Source organism: Sinocyclocheilus anshuiensis, unplaced genomic scaffold, assembly GCF_001515605.1.
Source record: "Sinocyclocheilus anshuiensis isolate Anshui unplaced genomic scaffold, SAMN03320099.WGS_v1.1 scaffold207, whole genome shotgun sequence".
NCBI lineage: Eukaryota > Metazoa > Chordata > Actinopteri > Cypriniformes > Cyprinidae > Sinocyclocheilus > Sinocyclocheilus anshuiensis.
In genome coordinates, this window is record NW_015551045.1 from 2,366,260 (window position 1) to 2,388,434 (window position 22,175).

The following is a 22,175-nucleotide window of genomic DNA, read 5'->3' on the forward strand; positions in this document are numbered from 1 at the left end:
CTGTGATGATAATTTCTGAATTAACATTTTTGTCACGAGGTATGCAAAATCAAAAATGGTGTACATGTTTTTATGAAGTATGAGTCACTGCATGCATCCTCTGCAAAAAAATAAAATAAATACAATAAAAATAAATCCTGTAAACTTCTGTATGCTGAAGAAGAGCATACACATACAGAGTTGCATATGCACTGCAACAATATGTTTTTTTTCCTGTGTTCTATAAGAATGAAATATTTATAATGCAGAACTAATTAGTATAGTTTACTGTAAAATAATATATTTTCTGTCTCATTCTATGATATGAAGCCACATCAGATCACAAATGGAAGTTATTTCAAACACTTAACTGACAGTGTGGCATGAAACTGCTCTCTTTTGCTGAAGCCGAAGCGATCAAGCCGCTCTGACCACAGTGCTGCGCATCATGAAACACGTTGCACAAAGATTTAATTAAAAATATCAGCCTTTGCGATTTCATAATAGCACTTAACCAAATCGTGATTTGAATCCCTCCAGCAGCTCATCTTCAACTTCATGGCCATTATTTCTAATATTACTAATTCTTAAGTTTTTCCAGGGCATCATATTAATGTGAAATCACTTTTATTACAGTTACACATACTGTAAACGTGTAAATGTCCAGGGTGAAGTCAGTCTCATCAGTGTGTTTCTCTGCTGTCCGCTAACTGTCCTCTGTGTTTCCTCATGCTGTCCATCTAGTGGCCAACATTCTCTGGAGGGAAGAAGGTAAATCTGCTTGATACTCATGTCTGATTATCTGTCTGATTAGTGTTCATGTTACAATAACAATGACAAACATTCTGAGAGACACTTTGATAACTGTGTGTGGACTAAATTGCTTACTGAAATGAATCCGGGCCTATTTGAAGCATGCATTAATGTGAAGGTAAAAGAGCTAGAATGCACATGCACTAATGACTTTATAACACACCTGCAGGAACCCAGTTATCAAAGAAAGCTCACATGTAGATTGCTTTGATCGCCACATATCATGTCACAATGGTGGTTTACACTCTGTCTCGACAAATGACTCGTGTGTCATGTTCATACAGTAGGGTAGAACGGGGCTAAAAATATAGGCTATATATATATATACATGTTTTTATTGAACTGATGGAGCAACACATTTTGAGGGAAAGTAAATTCTAAAAGAATTCTTTGTTTTGTTTAAAGTCGTATAAATGTCTGAGGTGGTGAGGGACCACACTCAGGCAAACTTCAGCTAAAGTAATATGTTTTGCATAATATCGTATTCAAAACAATAACTTCAGCAAAATGTACTGTTTCTGTTAATTTTAAAAATACAGAAAAAAGGAAAGATTCTGAAAGCTTTTTACACAGTTTGAAGGAAATATAAATTTTATATGGCTTTACAGTAGTAACAATAAATATGTTTCATGATAAATATGTTTTAAATATGATGGTTTCATTATAAATATGGTGATTGTCTCTGAGGTGGACACTGACGTATTAAATGGTATTAACCATCTGAATCCCGTTATTTTAGTATCATTGAGATACTATTGTAGTTATTGTTAATATTTTCAATTAGATTTTTTTTTTATATTTTGTGCTTTCATATTAATTTTAGTTAAAGCTAAAAGAAAAGTTGCGAAATTTGTCGTTATGTTTTTGTTGTTTTTATATGTTAATATAGTTGTCATTAATTTAATAATTCAGTTTTAATTGTAGTTATTTTATTTCATCTAGTTAAACTAAATTAACTAGCTAAAATAAAACGTTTAATTTTTATATTTTATTTTATTTCAGTTAACATCCAACAATTTTTTTATGCTAACTGTAATAACCCTGTGTGAATCCAACCAACAAATAAAAACGTCAGGCATCTGATTATTATCATGTAAATCATTGTGCCTTTGGCCCCAGCAGCACAGACACGTTTTATCCCAAATACCACACTTTTTCATATTCTTCCTTTATTGAAAAACCCTTGATTTAACATTGAACATAACTGAAAATCATCAACATAGTGTTAGTGAATGTCTTGAAATTGATAAATGTATTGACTCTTGTTTGCTACACAAATATATATGAGTGAAATGTGGATGCTTAGGAACGTGTTGTGGTGAGTTTTTGTGCTGTTTGTTGGTTTATAGGAGAATAAAATCAAATCTGTGTTTTATCAGTGTATCTTTAGCCCTGTTGTAGCCAATGTGTGACATCCGGTTAGTCTTCAGTTTAAGCTGTTTAGATTCAAGTTTAACAGAGTATTCCAAATACATTTTTTTGCAAATTGGTAGTGAATACGAACTGCTCACACCCCGCTCTGAAGTGTAGCACCATGCTTAGTTTTTATACAAATCATACACATTTCTACGAAATAGCCGATTCGTATTTATTGTGTTTGAACTGCCCCCTCGCAGATCAATGGAAGCCCCTTTCCACCACTGAATAAAAAAACACAAAACGTAATTGCTACTTTTTCTCTCCAAATTGTAACTTTTTTCTCGCAGTTGTGAGTTTACATCTTGCATTTCTGACTTTTTCTCAGAACTGTGTGATATAAACTCACAATTGCAAGTCATACATTTGTGGGATTGTGGGATACAAGGTTGCAATTCTGAGAAATAAAGTCAGAATCGCAAGATATATACTATGATTTTTATTTTATTTTATTTATTTATTTTTTATTTTTTTATTGTGAATTGTGAGATATAAACTCGCAATTGCAAGTTATAAAGTCCAATTCTGAGGGGAAAAAAGACAATTGTGAATTTATATCTCAGTTCTGACTTTATAACTCGCAATTGCATGTATAAACTCGCAATTCTGAGAAAAAAGTCAGAATTGTAAGATATAAACTCGTAATTCTGAGGAATAGTCAGTCTTTTTTTCCTCAGAATTGGACTTTATCACTAATAATCACGAGATTATATCACGCAGTTCTGAGAAAAAAAAGTCAAAATTGTGAGATATAAACTGACTTTTATTCTGATTTTGTTTCTCGCAAATTCTCACTTCATTCCTCAAAATTGTGGGATATAAAGTCGCATTTTGGGATATATAGTCAGAATTTCACGATATAAACTCTGACTTTTATTTTAATTTGAATTTGTATTTATTATTATTATTTATTTTTTTATTTATTTATTTTTTTAATTGTGAATTGTGAGATATAAACTTGCAATTGCAAGTCCAGTTCTGAGGGGGGGAAAAGACTGATAATTTATTACAATTGCAAGTTTATATCGCACAATACTCACTTTCCAACTCGCAATTGCGTGTGAAAAAGTCACAACTGCCAGATATAAACTTTCAATTCTGAGAAATAAAGTCAGTGTTTTTTTTTCCCATCAGAACTGGACTTCTCTCACAATTGCAAGATTATATCTCACAATTCTGTGAGATTGTGAGATATAAACTCATAATTGTAAGAAAACGGTCAGAAATGTGAGATAAAAAGTGGCAACTACCTTTTTTATTTTTAATTTAGTGTCAGCTTCTACACAAATCAGTGCCTGCGTATGATCATTAGGAACAGTCATCCACCATCTCGACTCATGGAGATGACCGCCAGCACTGATCATGCACAGCTTACCTGCGACTGTGTGTTTTTACACCTTCTGCTTTCTGACAGCATGACAACTCTGTGCTGCCGCTCCTCTGACGTGACCACGCTAATTAGCAGCTGTTGTTTGCTGCCAGGTGACAGACCTGCAAATGCACTTTTTGGAGTGGTTTCAGGAGATTTTAATAGTCTCTGCTGTCTGACCGTATGACAGCCGCATTGTTTGAAACCGTTTTCTCCCCCAGTGGCACGCCGTTTGCTTTTGTTCTCTCTGAAGGAAGAGAGAGTGTGTAATGGCGTGTATGATGTTGTGTGTGCTTGCAGGGCTCGGTGTGGGGAACATGTTCTATGTGTTCTCCAGCGAAGGGATCACCATACTGAAGCCCGGCAACTGTGAGATTCGCAGACGCATCCCGCGGACAGAGAGGATTCTGGGTAGTTATGTAAGTCTTGCCTCGAACCCAAAACAAAAGACAGAAATAAGAGTAGTCATTATGCTTAATGCCAGTGAAGCCTGACTGTTTTAAGATTGTTTGTTAAGATTATTTTCACATTCTTCCACCCCCATAATTCTTATTATTGCAAAAGCAAACCATTATCATTAGTATAATATATACTACTGTTTGAAAAGCAAGATTAGTAAGACTTTTATTTGGTAACACTTTATTTAAAGCCTTTATGTATAATGCATTATGAAAGAATTCATAACGTATGTTGTAATGCGTTATATCTTTTCATAAATAATTGTAACCAAAGTTAAAATGCATTATAATATTTGAAGGTTTATTTGTCATGTGTTCTAATGTATTATATTTTCTAAAGGTGCAACAATGAATAGATAAGTATTATAATTTATAACTGTGGTCATAATCACTGAGATCATATAATGCATTATAAGGTGCATTACGAGGCATAATAATAATGCATTCATTTTTTTTTTATAACGCATTATGACTTTCAGTAAAGTGTTGTTGATTTAAAAAATATATACTTTTATTAATCAAGGACACATTAAATTGATCAAAAGTGACAGCAAAGACATTTATAATGTTACAAATTATTTCAATTTCAAATCAAAGGATTCTGAAAAATGAAATATCGCAGTTTCAAAAAAAATATGATTCAGCACAAACATTGATAATAATCAGAAATGAGTAGCAAATCAGCATATTAGAATGATTTCTGAAGATCATGTGACTGAAGACTGGAGTTGATCACAGGAATAAAATACATTTTAAAATATACTCAAATAGTAAATATTTATTTTGAATTGTAGTAATATTTCACAATATTGCTGTTTTTATTGTATTTTTGATCAAATAAATGCAGCATTGGTGACTAGAAGTGGGAAAAAAAAACTTCTTAAAAATCTTTATATCAGACTTTTGCATTTTAGTGTATCTACATCCAGATGCTTTGCTTAAACAATATTATAATCATTAATATATATATATATATAATTTCTTGCTTCTTTTGATTTGGAGGTGAACATGTTTTGACATTCTTAAAGGTTTCAAAGGGGGTGGTTTTCACAGTGATGCCATAGAAGAACTATTTTTTGTCCCCAAAGAACCCTCCAGTGAAAAGTAACCATTTCTTTTTAGTGTGAAGAACATTTTAATAATCTAAAGAACCTATATGTTTTCTACTATAAAGAAGCTTTTGTGCAATGGTCATGTTCCCTGGAGGTTAAAGGTTATTCATGGAACCTTAGCTGCCAATAAAGAACCTTTATTTTACGAGTGCACAGACACAAACATTGGTTCAAGCGCGTGTCCATCCCTGCAGGAAGAACTGTGTCCCAGCAGCACGGGCGTCTCTTCACAGGAGTGTGTATGGGCATCTGCGGTCAGCGTAAGGGACAAGTACGTGTACGTGTCTCAGCCACTTCAGAACAGACTGCTGCTGATCGACACACAGGAGCAGAGAGTCGTGCAGGTGAGGATGTTTCAGTCTTCAGCCAACCACAGCTCTCATATCTCATAAGAGTTCTCAATAACTATTATCAGTGCTGGGTAGATTACTTGCAAATTGTAGTCTGTTACTGATTCCAGATTACATGACAAAAATTGTAGTTAGTAATGTAATCCATTACATTACATGTTTTGGGTTATCTGATCAGACTACTTTTTGATTACTTTTGACCTAACTTGTTTATCACATTGATTTAAATAAGGTAATATTGTACCATATTGATATAAATATATTAAGAGAAAGAAAATATTTTCCATTCGTTGTTATTAACAACATAAAGTGCATTAAACATTACATTACCAAGGTTTTCCACACTGGGGTTTGTGAAGGACCTGCAGGGGGTTTAATGAAAAGACAATAATTAGTTAAATCATAAAAAAAACAAAACTGAAATAAATCAAAAGAAAACACTTAAATCATTTATTTGTTTACCTGCATGTCATGTGACCATTAACCAACGTCAGAGAACCGTGAAAATGCAAATGTGTTACTTAATTATTAATTTAGTAACTTAAAATATTAGGCAAAATTTGGCTGAGCCCCCTTGAACGTGTTATGTTACAAATCCAAATTTAAAAAATGAAAAAGAATTAGGGAGATTCAATACATTTTTAACAATTTATTACTATTGTGTGAATAATATGTAATCATGTAATCAATAAAATAGTAACTGTAGTCTAATTACAAGTATTTTAAAATTTTATATAATCTACTTACAAGTATTTAATTCTTGGAATCTGATTACATACAGTAATCCAGGTTACATGTAATCGGTCACTGCCCGTCACACAATAAAATGTGGATCATTTGTTCGTGGATGAATTTGATAAGAAATATCTGACATGAACACTTCTTTGCAGACATTAAAATCATTCAGTTTGAGACATGGTTGAGATCTGAGAACCTAGAGGTGATGCATGCAAGATCTTTTTCACACATTGTAAAGAAAAACAATCTGTGAAATTTATAGTAAAAAAAATTCAGCTGTGGATGCCAGAAATTTACTGTAAAAATATGGTGGCAAAATTATAGGTTTTACAGATTTAACTTCTATTTACCGTAAAACACACATATTTCGTTAACTGAAATAATGTGAACCTACTGAAGTGCTAATATCAGTTTTGTACCTTTATAATATACATGAAGAATCATACATGAAAGCTTTTCCACAAGCTGAAGTAAATACTAGTATATAGAGGGAGCAAATTCAAAATACACAAAAACTTGGTAACACATAACACTAAAATAATGCAATAAGCATTCATTTAAAAACATTAGATGTAACATGAAACACTACTGTACATAACAATTAAGAAAAAAACTATGAAGAAACAGTTATTTCAATGAAAACCCATCAAATGTGAACTGTCAAGCAGGGAATTTTGTTTGTCAATTTTTGGTTTTTCAATTAAGTTGTAAGATGATTTGTTCACTTATATAACAAAACAAACCTTTGATATATAACAGTAATTTATCATCAAATTATATTAAATATAATATAAGACACAATGGGTGCTTTACTCATAACAGCTGCTCTTGACAAGCAAAACTGTATGACTTTCCCCTCTTGTGTTGGAATGACAGGCTGTGGAAACGGACGCCATGCCCGTCAAACTCTTCTACGACAAATCTCACGATCAGCTGTGGCTGTTGAGCTGGAGAGACCTGCTGAAGTCCCGCTCTACACTGCAGGTGACACTCACAAAGCCTTCACTGTCTACAAGGAAAATATTGTTTCTAGTTTTGGCCTGAATTATAATTCACCCAGATAGTTCCTAAAGTCTCTCAAGCAAATTAGTGAGCGCTCACACTTTCTTCATGCCGCCCCACTGTTATGTGTTGTTGTTTTTTTTGTTTTTTTATTCTGAGAGTTCATTCATTGAGCTTATGAGGGGCCATTGACCTACTAACCGTCTGTATTTTTGAATGTTTGGTGTTAATGTGTGATAGTCTTTGCTTAACAAATGCATTTCTGCACTGACTACAGCTTCATAACACATTCAGATCCATTTTGACCTGGAAGACGTACATAAAATTTTTTAAAAATGCTTAGTTTTTAGTAAGGGAACAAAACTTTGCTCCCATAGTGCATTAAAGGGTTAGTTCACCCAAAAATGAAAATTCTGTCATTAATTACTCACCCTCGTGTTGTTCCAAACCCGTAAGACCATCGTTCATCTTCAGAACACAATTTAAGATATTTTTGATGAAATCTGAGGGCTCTCTGACCCTCCCATAGACAGCAAGGTAACTACCACGTTCAAGGTCAAGAAAAGTACCAAGATGATCGACAAAGTAGTCCGTGTGACATCAGTGGTTCAACTGTAAAGTTACGAAGCTACGAGAATACTTTTTTGCGCCGCCACACGCTCTCGTCATGATACTGTCATGAACGCGCATCCACAAGTGACGCAGTAGAGATGAAAATGTGGAATAAAGTCGTTATTTTTGTTTTCTTTGTGCAAAAAAGTATTCTCGTAGCTTCGTAACTTTACAGTTGAACCACTGATGTCACACGGACTACTTTGTCGATCATCTTGGTACTTTTCTTGACCTTGAACGTGGTAGTTACCTTGCTGTCTATGGGAGGGTCAGAGAGCCCTCAGATTTCATCAAAAATATCTTAAATTGTGTTCCAAAGATGAACGAAGGTCTTACGGGTTTCGAACAACACGAGGGTGAGTAATTAATGACAGAATTTTCATTTGTGGGTGAACTAACCCTTTAAGACCCTCAATATACACTATTCCTTTTTTCTAAATTTTTTACTTTTTTTTAGGAGATATAACCAAAAAGTTACATGTTTTGTGCTCTATTTGTATGGAGTACCATTTGGTGTCAAAAATATTTTCGTAAAATTATCTATAAAGTTATATTAAACAACTTTTGTAAAATAGTTATCTGACACATCTCACACTTTTGGCACTGAATTTTGTTTTTGTTCATGTTTTTGACAAACATGGATATGTACGACTATTGATGAACCACTGAAGCATGAAAACCTGATGACTTTTTTCATCTGAAAGTGAATGTTTATGCAATTAAAATTAATTAATTTTGTCTGAAAAAAATTCAGAGTTATATTTAGGTTGTTATGATGTTGTTTTGTTAGAAATAAATTGGTAGGTTTCATATATTTGGACTGTTTTTGAGCAATCATGAGTTCAATGGAATTAAGGAATTAGGGTTAAATCGCAGATTATATGTTCATATACATTTCATACAATGATTTATCCAACTAACATTTCTCAGTAATACTATATACAGGTGCATCTCAATAAATTAGAATGTCGTGGAAAAGTTCTGCATCATAGTTTGTTTGTTTGTTATTTTTTTTGGTTCATTTCATTATTAAAAAAGGGGGTAAATGCAGGAATACCATGGTAATATTCATTTTCACTCATTAATGAGAAGTTTCTGATCTGACACAATATGGTTTTAGCTGAAAAATCTTTAATAATCTTTAAATCTTAAGTTATGACTGTTTTAGAAAATAATGATTCTAACAACCCGAAATATAAAAATAGTATAGATTTTGAATGCATTATGAAGATTAATTGCATGTGCATTAACTGCACTGTAACTGCAAATGATTTTCCAAAGTTGTAAACAAAGATTATTGGAGTATAAGACAAGAAAATACGATTTCAGTTTTTATCAAAATTTCATGTTTAATTCAGTGCATTACTTATTGTTTGTAAAATATACGAGCAATTTCTGAATGAAAGCAGTTTCTACACAGTGCAGTTCAGTGTCAGGTAGAGCTCCTGACTCGAGCTGCAGGCGAATAAGACGCTTTCTGCTACATGAAGAAAATTTGCCCGGTTCCCACTTTAGTCTTTGCCAGGTTTGATCTCGGCTGTCCTCGTATGTCAGCGCACACGTCTGAGAAACACAGCCTCAAAGACAGAGCAAATGAAAGGCTTTTTATTTAACAAACAGTGTGTAATCCCAGCCCCCATACACATGAATAATTCACGTTTTATTAAATAGCGGGAAAGTCCTCAGGTGTGTTTGCTTGTTCAGCATGCCCACAGAGCACCAGCCACACAGAATAATGAAGGCGTTCGCTATGAATCAGTCAGAAATGCTAAAGAGCACTTTTAGAGGCAAGCTGCATAATTGGCTGCAGGGGATATGGATTCACACCACAAATAAATGGCTTGATAATATTCGACTCGTTTTGAATGCGAGTAATTGACCCGGGCACGGGCAATCTGTCAGGCCCGGAGGCAGTGCTCAGCTCGAGAGGTGAAATATCAAACCCATTTTTTTAAATGGCTTAATATTCTTAGTCAAACATCTGAACCTGTTTGTCAGTTCATTAGATTAAACAAATGAGGTGAGATAGAGCCGCATGTGTGCGCTTGGCTCTGATCCCGCACTCATCACACACATTCACAAATCAAGAACTGATCGTTTGCATTCATAATCATCTGCACTGAAGCCAACAGTGGCATTTTTATCAACTTTATAAGCTCTTTTAATAAAATCGTTGTGAATTTCAAACTATTATTATTTTGGTAGTACTGTATCTGTTGGGTAACAAGTGAATGTACTAAAACCTTTATTAATATAAGGCAAGTCTGAACTTTCTTTGTACAATTTCTGAGTGGTCTGATAGCAATCCTGTATCCGCATTTGAGAATTGTTTTGTTAATATAAATATTGCTGTAAAGACATTAAATATCCTATAACATATTATAAATATGGCATGGACAATGCCTTTGTGATTATAAATGTGCTTCATTTTAGTGAATGTGCACTCATAGAGTTCTTCAAATTTTAAAAGTATATTTCAAAAACTACTTGCAGATAATGCAATATTAATAAAACATGCACTTAAAGAGAGTTCACTTTCATGTCTGTTTCTTAACACTCTTCAATGCACTTTTTTTTGTAAAAATGTGACCGGAGGAGAAACTAGGCAGTATGATACATGATAATTAACTGTAAAGGGAGCAGGGAAAACATTATAGACATGATTAAACACTCGGCATGAAGGCTGTATGGCAGTATTACACCACTGCTGAAAGCTGTATTTATCCAGTAAATTCATGAATGTCTTACTATATAATAAAATATCAAAGCAAGAGTTACTGAAGATCTTTGCTTATCGTCTCCTCGGTTTGGTCATATTTAGCCATGGTTGTAATCTGGGCCTGAAGTTCACTTACCAATGACCAAATGTAAGTAAAAACCAGAATGAAGTGTTACTCGCCAGTTAACCTTTTTATTAACTCTAACAGTGCCTGAGAAAGCAATAAGGCTTAGTATGATTATGAAATCTTAAAAACGGCATTGTAATTATATAAATATGTAATCTGATGTGCTGTGTGTTTCAGAGTGAAGTTCTGTGATCTTCTCACGAGCCACTCACGATAACAGTGTTTTCAGTGTCTTATAACATTAATTTAAAAATGCAACATGCCCCAATCATCTTACCTGGTTTGTAATGAGAATCATTTATAAAACTGTTATCAGCAAAAGAGAAGCATTTCAAAAGAGAAGTTTCTCTGCCGTTTTCTGCCAACATAAAAACCTCTATGGTTTAACATTTGAAAGCAAAGAAAAAACAACCATCGATATTATTATTGTAATTGTACTGTTATATAAAATAATAATCATTATTATATAAATAAAAGTTATTATTAAATACTTTACAGTTAATTAATAGTATTAAGTATCAATAATAACAATATTACATAAAAAATACACAAATTACATGTTTTCCCAATTCGTTCTGCCTGTTTTTAATGAAAAATTGCACATACAGTTTCACAGCCTGTACATTTACTGAAGTCACCGGCTGTTGGCCCTGGTTGTAATATTCTTTTCACTCTCTTCCATTTTTTAAGGTGATCACTTCAGCCAGCGCGGTGGAGCAGCGTCAGATCATCCGTACTCCATTTGAAGGAGTGGAGGACTTCTACATCCCTCCCACCAATCTCATTATCACCCACGTAAGGTACGAAACGATCGTCACTGCTCAGCGTGCATGACCTCTGTCAGATTTTCCACATAATTCTTCCAAAAATGGATAGCGAGCAAATGACGGTTGTAATTAAAAGCGCAGCACTTAATAAATCCGCAGAAAGATCATTAACCTGTCTTTGACCATTGTCATCTCAGGTTTGGCTTTGTCTACTTAAAATCGGAGCCCGCGGTGCATAAAATTGACCTTGAGACCCTCCGTCTCGTCAAGACCATCAGTCTGAAGAACTACAGCTGTATCCCAGCCAGCATGGCCTACACTCATTTAAGCGGCTACTACTTTATCGAGTGCCAAGTCGAGGACCGTTCGGCCCCGAGCTCACAGCTTCTCATCGACAGCGTAAGCGACACCGTCATTGGACCTAATCCCAACATCAACGGCCAGCCGTTCATCTCTCCAGACGGCCGCTTCATCGTCTCCGTGGACAAGCGACACGGAAAGCTCCAAGTCCAGACCATCTCCTTCAGCGGCGAGTTGCGGACCGGCCACGAAGCGGACGTCTCGATTCCCCTCGCAGACTTGGAGTTTCAGCCGTCCTTCACGGAGGCCAACAAGTACATGATCGTGGCCTCTTCGGCGCAGGGCTCCAAGCTGGTTTTCTCGGACCTGGCTTCAGGAAGAACGAAAGCCCTCGAAGATGTCAAGGATCCTATTCCAGCCAGCAGCTGGCCTTGGGGAGACGCCAACAGGGTGGTGGTCTCCAGCGGGGTGTTTGGACGCTACTTGGTCACGTCGTCGGCCGAGTCCCTGTTCGTTCTGGACGGCAAACAGAGCGGCCCTCACTGTGAGGTGTCAGACGTCAAGAGAGGGAACACAGTGGTCTGGGTGGGCGAGGTATGAGCGGCGTACCGCGGGCCGGTTCTGCAGAGGATTGCATCAGCCGACTGGGCCAAAGCTTGGGAAAACCTTTAAGGGATGCGAACGGACTTGATCCTAGTAGTGAGTTAAACGAACACACATGCGGGTTTCTGTATAGGTACACACACATACACACACATTCAACGGCAAGAAACCTTAAACAACAAGGGAACGAACGAAGACACCCTTCAGTGCAACAGTGAACTAATTTGATGATTTTTTTGCACTTCCTTGTTAGCAGAAATAGCATTAAGCAGCAGACAGGTTAGGTAATGACTGAACTATGCACAATGCTTTTTAAAAGTTTGAGTGTTTTTCTTTATTTTTTTCTCAGTGTGTTCACTTGTTATATACAGTCACTGCAGGAAATCTGTCCGTCAGTGTCATGTCTCATTTTTGTCAATGTAGAAAACTGTGTTGTTTGCCTCATCCCAGTGTTTCTGATCACACAATTCAACAGCGTTTGTTTTACAGTTATTAGTACACTTCATTATAATAAACACGTTACAGTAACATTTTGCATTTTCCTTTTTGTAATGAGGTGAGTACTTTCTTCTCATCCTCAGTGCTCTCTGTGTGTGTGTTTGTTTTTGTGGAGCTACACTTTGGGGACACCGTCGCCTCCAAACGTTTGCTAAAGCTGACCGCCCTTTGGGGACACAGCAGACAGGTTAGGTAATGACTGAACTATGCACAATGCTTTGTCAATGAGTGTTTTTCTTTATTTTTTTCTCAGTGTGTTCACTTGTTATATACAGTCACTGCAGGAAATCTGTCCGTCAGTGTCATGTCTCATTTTTGTCAATGTAGAAAACTGTGTTGTTTGCCTCATCCCAGTGTTTCTGATCACACAATTCAACAGCGTTTGTTTTACAGTTATTAGTACACTTCATTATAATAAACACGTTACAGTAACATTTTGCATTTTCCTTTTTGTAATGAGGTGAGTACTTTCTTCTCATCCTCAGTGCTCTCTGTGTGTGTGTTTGTTTTTGTGGAGCTACACTTTGGGGACACCGTCGCCTCCAAACGTTTGCTAAAGCTGACCGCCCTTTGGGGACAACATATAGGACAAATCCTATATTACATATTTGTTTTTTAATTAAATAATTTCTTTTAGAATTACGGTGTGTGTGTTGGTCAAGTTTTGATCAAATGCCCCCACCACAAGGATAGTAAACCATTGTGTGAAGCAGGAAAACGGTTTAATAAACATACTACATAATGTCTTAATGAAAATGTCCAAATGCAGAGGTTTGTGTAAAGGCATAGGGGATAGAAAATATCATTAGCTCAGTTTAAAAACAATAAAAGTCCATGGAAACACCTGCCATTAAAGAAAAAAGGTGTGTGTTGATCTTCTTTTGGCTTTTTTGCATCAATTCTGTCTGAACGCAAACTTTAGTTTCATTAAAGTAGTCCTACATTCATATATTACATTCAAACACCCAGCTAAAGAATAGAATAGCAAATAACAATGAAAGAAAAGTATATTCTTGCTAAATACAAATAGATGGGCAATGAGGTCCACTGTGCTAGATAAAAACTTATCTGGTGCATCAGATGTTTGAAAGGCAACAGAAAAAATTCAGTACATTTAACACACATGAACCAAATTAGAGCACTGTTGCACTGAACACACTATCATCACTACTGAGACGACCGCAAGCACAGCTTTAAATCGCCCTATTTGAGACAAAATGGCTAAATTGGCATTTCAATGTGCTTTCAGGCTCAGTCAGATATGCATGACTACAGTATTACTTTAGAAAGCCAGATGGTTAGACCTCAATGAACATTAAACTGGACACAGATACGATCAATTTAAGGCCCAAACAAATCTAATTAAACTCAGTGGGCTAACAATCGCTGAATAAATGTGCTCCGCATACAGTATATTAACTATAGAGTGATTTGAGTTTGTGTCCTTTATGTCTGGTTTTTAAAGGGATAGTTCACCAAGAAATCAAACTTTGCTGTTAATGTACTCACCCTCAGGCCATCCAAAGATGTAGATGACCTTTTTTCTTCAATAGAACAGTAAATAAGATTTTTAAAACCGGTTGAAACCGTGGTCCTTGGCAATTCATAAAATCCAAGTCAGTGGCATATCAGGCAACACAAAATAAATCCCTGTGGCTCCTGATGTTATATTGAGGTCTTATGAAGCAAAATGATCGCTCTGTGCAAGAAACTGAACATGATTTGCAACATTACCTGTAATCCAGAGCCTCAGGCAAATGGGGAAATCCGATTCTTTTCCATGAACGGTTTCACTCGGACAGTTTGTTTCAGTGAAGTGGTTCAAATAACTGACCCCCCAGTTCGTTTACGTAATCATGCAATGACGTCACGTATACATGAGCAATATCACACGAGTAGCAGTGCAATATGGCTGTATATTGGCACGGCTGTGATTCGGCCGTAGGCACAAGGTTTATACATCAGTTCGACGACACAAGTCTGCAAATACATAAGAAACAACAACAGAGTGTCTTTAAAAAAAGCCTCTTTTGTGCGAACTACTTCCTTCCATCATGGATTCATGGATTCAAATCTCAAGTTTAACAGCTGAGCCCAAGCCTTTGTTACTAATTTGAAAACGTCACTTTAGAACTAGTTACAAAGGAACGTTGAGGTGCTTCATTGAAAGCTTAATGTATTACTGTACTAAAAGCTCACTGTTTTATGTAGAGTATGAATGTCCACTGAGGAAAGCAATATCTTTGTCGTACTATCCTTTCATCTGTTAAGGGTGATTTCCAGTGCTGCGTCTTACAACGTGTTGTTAAAAGTAAAAAAAAAAAAACGTCCTTGTTTACAACCCCATTTCAGTCTCTTTCAATATAAAATCTATACTGATGACTCACTCTAATTGCGGAATAATGTAACTAAAATCACCATCACGAACACACACACCGTTTCCCAATATTAAATGCTATAATTAAGTACTACTGTTATTTATATAAAATATTGTTTATTGAATAATTTTATTTAATAAACAACAACAGCCATCGTAAAAGTTACATTACATTACATTCTCACCTAAAAAATTTTTAAAACTACATTTCCGTGACACAAAAACAGTATTATTCATAAAATTATTGTGGATTTGGGCATCCACCATGACACTCGCTGTGAGAAATACTGCAAGTGGAGTTCTGTTCACTATAATATCACACTCCTCTCAGCCAATCAGATTCGAGGACCAGAAAGAACTGTTGTTTAAACAATTATATTATTAAAGCAACCAATAATGATGTGAAAGGTGGCTGTTTTACATGTTTAAAGCACATAAAGTCAATAAACATTAATTTCACCCCTTCATTCAAGTGCTGGCTTCACTCATGCTCATTTCAGCGGCTCATCTGTCTTCGGTCCGAGTCAAACTGTTTCCTCAGTTCAGTGACTGTTGGAGGAACTGGAGCGCTGAATCAGATCAATTACACCACCATTTTGGCTCATTTCAATTTTGATTGAGTAACTTGTAGTTTATTGCACAGACGGATTGTTTTGCTTCATAACACCTCAATATATCATCAGGAGCCACAATAATTTCGTGTTGCCTGATATGCTTTTTTTGATTCTCAAAGTGAGGGCAGCTGCTGACTGCAATTTTATGAATCACCAAGGACCATGGTTTCAGCTAAAAATCTTCTTTACTGTTCTACTGAAGAAAGAAAGTCACCTACATCTTGGATGGCCTGAGGGTGAGCAAATTAACAGCAAATGTTCCTCTTTGAGTGAACTATCTCTTTAAGAACTGAGCCAGAAAGCTGGTTTTAATCACAGCCATTGCAACGCTCTTGTAACAGTATACTCAAAACAGTGTGAACGCTGTATGTCCGATTTATGGAGGAAATGAATGAAACAGAGTAGAAGTTTGTTGCGCGAGAAGTCTGCGAAGTTTGTTCAAGACTAATCTAGCTGCACACATTTTGTACAGTCCTGCATATAATATGGGGTTCTTTTAAAATGTCTGCATTATGTGTGTGTGTGTGTGCGTATTATTTGTTCACAGTTCTTTTTAGCACTGAAATGCCAGCCTAACTTTTGCCAACGAGGCAGAAACGAAGCATCTTGTGCCTCATTGAGTCACATTTAAGTCCACATCCATTTGTCTTTATTATACTCTATTGTCCCCAGACTGTTTCGGCCTGTTCTTGTCCTTCTCATGTACATTTGTTTTTTGTTTTGTTTTGGTTTTTTTTCAGTGTGTTATTGACTTGTTCAACACCTCAGTCTCTGTTTATGTGTGTCATTAAAACCTTTATTAAGTGTACCAGAACTGCTGGCAGACTTGAGGCACATAAAGTGCTGTAGCCGTTTGCAGTTGCTAATCAACAGGCCAAGAACCAAAGGCTTTATTTGTTCCATTTTTACCTGCATTTTTAAATGAATAATAGAACAGCTGTATAGCTTTTCTTTTTCGAGTTGAGCTGTCATGATCTTGGTGTATTTGTTCTGACACTCACCCTCATGCCGGCTTTTATTGCCTAATTCTGTGTATGTGTAAGATTTGTTTCTCCCAACGTACATTGTGTATGGTGAATAAAACCTGTTCCGTAAGTTTGTAAGCTAGCACCACTTATTCTTTGGTTTTACAGCACACACAGCCATTAAATTCACATAAATATTACACAAAACACTCTTTCAAACATTTACATTTCAATCATGACAAAATGCCAAGGGCCTAAACTCTTTATTATTTATTTACATGTATGAATTTGTTCATTTGAAATAACTTTAGCTGTCTTTGTGCTGGTTAATCTATATCTCTATGCAACACGTTTTTCAGCATTAAGGCAATAACTGTTGAAATATTGATGTTTTGCAACCGAGTAATGGCAGTAATTGCTACTTTTTGATGATTGATTTTTGTCTTTTCTTGTAGTGTAACTGACCACACCAGCAAAGATCTCGTCTAGTTCTCAGCTTGTCTTGTGGTCAAGCAGCACCATGTTCTGTTCATCTGTGTGCATGTGCGTTATGTTCATTTGATTTAATACGTTGTAAAACGTTGTGAAATGTTACACTTTTCAGAAAGATAGTGGCTTTACTTAATTCACAGATGTGCTTCATGGCGTGGTCAAGCAGCACCATGTTCTGTTCATCTGTGTGCATGTGCGTTATGTTCATTTGATTTAATACGTCGTAAAACGTTGTGAAATGTTACACTTTTCAGAAAGATAGTGGCTTTACTTAATTCACAGATGTGCTTCATGGGATGTAGAACAAAGTTGATATTTCATGGTCATAATTTTAGTAGACTAAGTATCTGTTAACCTGTAACAACAGATTCCGGATACACCCAAGTGATTTATTAGCATTGGTTGTATAGATACCTTCATTGTATAACGTAATATAGTGTTGCGTGGGATATATATATATATATATGTGATTCATTTGAATACTCTCCTCCCATACATTTTGCATCTGAACAGGAAACTCCTAGAAATGCATATTCAATAAGGTCAGGCGCAAAAATAACTGTCCACACCTTTTCAGCGCTAATTCATCACTGTGCGTCTTTAGTAAAACCTAACAGTACTATTTTAACGCCAAAAGACGGTTTGCCGACTTGCCCTGGCGCAAGCTGTTAGTAAAGCTGGCCCTTAATCTATTGGTTCATTGGTGTGTTATTGTTCAGGGTTTGATTTGGAGATCTAATAGATGTTTAATTCCAGTGTTACTGCACAAACACAGATCATTCTGACAGTGATTATCTGAACATCTTGACTGATGAATGGCGTCTACACAGAGGTCAACATTGATAACCTGCTAAAATCTTGCTTCATGGTCCTGATAAGACCACGTGAAGCCTTCCTTTACTCCAGCTCTGCTTAATCTATACACTTTAGTGTTTGACACTCCTCCATCTGTAGTAATTATTCACAACAACTCGCCAGTGAAAGATGCTGTCAATAGGCCATCCATCACTATCACTGCAGACACAAAGACGGTTTCCTTGCAAATAAATCTATAAGCTTTTTCACTTTAACTTAGAGAGAGATGCTACTGAATGTGAGCACAAAAACTGATCAGCTGAAAAAGACAGACGGTGTCATTAAGTCTTTAACTCCTCACATCAAATGTTACTTTGAAAGTATTTTGCTTTAACAAAAAGTCTTTATATATTAACAATAAGAAAATGAAGCCTACTTTTGTGACAGTTAAACACATTTCCTTCCCAGAATCACCTTATTGTTAAAATGAGTATTGTGAAAAAATAATGATCTATAACTTCTGTACTGTTTTTATCTATAAATCTACATCTTTAAACTGAGTTTAAATGTACATATGTGTGTCAAATTGTATAATTATTAAATACGACGTTATTGTATTGTAATAATTGAAATGAATAAATGAAGAAAAATGATAATGGGTATTAAATAGACCTCTAATTGAAATTGGATGTGGGTTTCCTCACATTGATGATGTTGTTATCCTGCTCATCACGTGATCTTTGCTGATCTCAGTATTTCTCTGATTTCAGTATGGTTACATTTAGGTGTAGGTGTAGGTGTATGGTGGCCTTTTTTTAAATAAATATGATCAGGGATACCCATTATTGGTGCTGGGTAAATAAGTTCAGACAACTCATCTGCGTACAGACATGGTTGACAGCTGTTAATGCACAATCACCGTTTTAGATCGAAATGTAATACTGTAAAAGATTTCCATTCAACCTGAAAGCATAAATCTAGGCTACTGTATGCGCTTCCGCTTTCAGAGCAAAGTGCAAAGCTATGACGCACTTTACTCAGCAGCGCATATATTTACTTGCTGACAACACATCAAAATAAAAGCTTGCTGATTTTATGTTTGAAAATGATGAAAATTCTAATAAAATAAACAAAGAAACAAATAAATATTAGCATTGTATTTTTAAAGTGTAGATATGCCTGGTTCACAAACAAATCATACTTTCGAACCGGTTCCTTTTAGGGAGCTGGATGAACCATTTCACCAAATCAGACTGAAGCGTCTGAAACCAACCCGTTCGCAGAGAGTACCCCTTTAGCATCACTTTTCGACATGCAGGGTCCTTTATTGCTTTCAGTTGTTTGCCTTAATTTAATAGTTTGCATGCATTTGTTAAAAATAGATGTAGGATCTCTGTCTTCGAACGGACCCACTTACACTATTGAGTCACACATGAAACAATCACATTCCATTGAGACAAACTGACAAACTTCTAATTTCAGCTGGTGGCATAATAGGTTTGTGAAACTTGCCCCAAATTATTTTAAAAAGTAAGAAATTAAAAAGTAAGGAACAGCACGTGGATCCAATAGCTGCAAGTGGTGGCGTTCTCCTGAATTATGCTATTTGTTTTTCAATTCTAAAGGCCTTTGAGGCCTGCTTTCAATATATTTCACAAGGTCCCTAAAGACAGACGGAAAAAAGAAAGGGGTGAGAGAAAGTGTGCTGGTGCAGTAGAGACGGAGTAGTTTGGGGGCATCATGTTTTCCTAATGGAGCAGGCTTCATAGGGAATTCACTCCCCACAACTCTCAAAGGCATCTTTCTCTCCTTTTCTCAGGGCCAACGCGCATGCATATGCATTAACAGCAGTGCATAAAGCTGGTGGACCTCTGAAATAAAGAGAGGCAAAGTTCCCTGTCTGCCTTTGGCTTTTAGTCCAGTCTGATTTTTACACCATTTCTGGGTTAAAGGTACTTGGATACACTATTCAAAATGTTGTTTAAAAAATAATAACTTCAAATTATAGAAAAAAAATTCAGTTTGCCTATTATTATTAATATTAGTCACCATATTCTTGGATTATTGATCATAAAATCCTCAATTAAAAGAGCCAAGGGTGCATGATGTTTCCTTCTTGAACATCAGTGAATGTTTTCACCATTTATAATAGCTGTGTTCCCTCAATTGCCCACAGTGTGAAAAGATGGCTGTCCAAATCATACAGTCACAGCTGGAAAGGGTTAAAATATGCAGAAGATGCTGGAAAACCGAAGAATGTGGAGGACTTTACAGAAGATAATCAGGCAGTTGAACTGTCAGGACAAACAAGGGACTCAGTCGTAGATCATTCGGGTAACCAAACAGAGTATTACGATTCAAGGGGATGTGAACTTTTGAATTGGATAATTTTTATAAATAATTTTTTCTTTTGCACAGCCCAGGCTCATTGAAAATATGTGCTTGTGGTTTCTGCAACACTGATATTATGTACTTTATTGCACATTTCGCAGCAGCTTCAAAGGGAAATGTCCAGTGAGTGGTGCTAAAATGTGCATTCAATACATGACCGTGGCCATGTTTTTACGTTGGTACAGGCATGTATTGCAGCGTTTTTATTACGTTGCTTCAGGTATGTATTGTGGTGGTTCAGATTTCAAATGTCTGGGGAGTGTCGCTAAAAGGGTAATGTTCTATTGTGTTGGAAAATAACATGAACCCTACACCAAACCCAACATAACACAATATTGTGCAAGGAATTGTGCGAAAAGTAGGCTCTCTTAATTGAAACTCTGTTCCTGTAAATCATAATTTGTGTAAAAAGGAATAAAAGTCGTCAGAGTTTTACTGCCGTAAGTCTTCATTCCAACTGGAAACTGCTGCTATTCATGCATATACAGGTAGGCATGTTTTTTTTTAGTTTTGCAGAAATATAGGTAGGAACACGTATTTCCTGGGCAGCTTGATCCTGGCCAGCTTGTGGACTATATGTAAACATCTGTATTGTGAAATAACATATTCAGAACAATACTAAATAAAAACATGCAATTGTATGATGTTAAAATTATTCATTTTTTCTCAAATTAGTCATTAGCATTAGTCATGTTTATTCCTCGACTTTTTTAAAAGTTATATTCACAAGTCTAAAAACAAAACAGGGTTCACAACCCTGTCAATTAATTTAACTTTTAAACTGCTATCTGACATTTTCTCTCAAAAAAGATCTTATCGTTACTGCCGAGAATGAATCCCAGAATGGATATTGCAAGGATGCATTGCAAGGCCACATTTGTAGAACCCTTTGAAGTGGGACAGCATTTGTCGTGCCGCTGGTCTTCAAATGCAGCTTTCGAAGGATGCAGCCTTTAAATTGGAACACAGTTGTGGACTGTAACAGGCTGTAATAACTGATTGCTGCTTGCACATTATTGCCGGTCACTACCGAAGCATCCAGCCGACACTGCTTAGTTTTAAAGGCTGAATAATTCTGAACAAACTTAGTCATTTTGAAGGGAAAAACAAGAAAGAATTTGAATTATATGTTCTGTGTGGTAGGTAAGACCCTCTTTGTGTTTGTAAGACAGGAGAGTGCTCTCAGCTAATCAAAGGTTTCAAAGCGCCCATTACTAACTTTTTAGGTCAAAAATTTAGTTTAAAAATTTAACCCAGCAGCTGGGTTAGTCCATATTTGACCCAAAGTTGGGTTGAAACAACCCAGCATTTTTTAGAGTGTAGTGTGAGGTTATGATTTTAATGGTTTTATGCCATTTACTGTAGTTCAGTTGCAGCTACATAAAGTATTTAAAGGGTTAGTTCACCCAAAAATGAAAATTAGGTTGCGTTTTACTCACCCCAGAGGCATCCTAGGTGTATATGACTTTCTTCTTTCAGACGAATCCAGTCGAAGTTATATAAAAAATTGTCTTTGATCTTTCAAGCTGTTTAATGCCACTCAGCGTGTTGCATTGCTTCAGTCCAAAAGAACTTGAATAAAAATCGGCCATCCATAAAAAAAAGTGTCTCACACGGCTCCAGAGGGTGAACAAAGGCCTTCTGTAGCGAATTGATGCGTTTTTGTAAGAAAAATATA

General features: G+C 36.0%; 1 protein-coding gene and 1 long non-coding RNA gene across 2 annotated transcripts in view; one reads left to right on the plus strand and one right to left on the minus strand.

Moving 5' to 3' along the window:
• The window catches only part of LOC107661768 (follistatin-related protein 4), a 213,868-nt gene extending 200,882 nt beyond the window's left edge, over positions 1-12,986 (plus strand). Inside the window, exons 12-17 of the mRNA XM_016451535.1 lie at positions 724-750; positions 3,878-3,996; positions 5,342-5,491; positions 7,112-7,219; positions 11,386-11,495; positions 11,660-12,986. Of these exons, the coding sequence (XP_016307021.1) occupies positions 724-750; positions 3,878-3,996; positions 5,342-5,491; positions 7,112-7,219; positions 11,386-11,495; positions 11,660-12,362 (1,217 nt within the window). The 3' untranslated portion in view covers positions 12,363-12,986. The remainder of the gene's footprint in view (positions 1-723; positions 751-3,877; positions 3,997-5,341; positions 5,492-7,111; positions 7,220-11,385; positions 11,496-11,659) is intronic.
• Positions 12,987-20,254: 7,268 nt separating this feature from the next.
• LOC107661791 (uncharacterized) overlaps positions 20,255-22,175 on the minus strand; it is a 26,474-nt gene continuing 24,553 nt past the window's right edge. The window contains exon 3 of the long non-coding RNA XR_001631141.1: positions 20,255-20,400. This is a non-coding gene — a long non-coding RNA (uncharacterized LOC107661791). The remainder of the gene's footprint in view (positions 20,401-22,175) is intronic.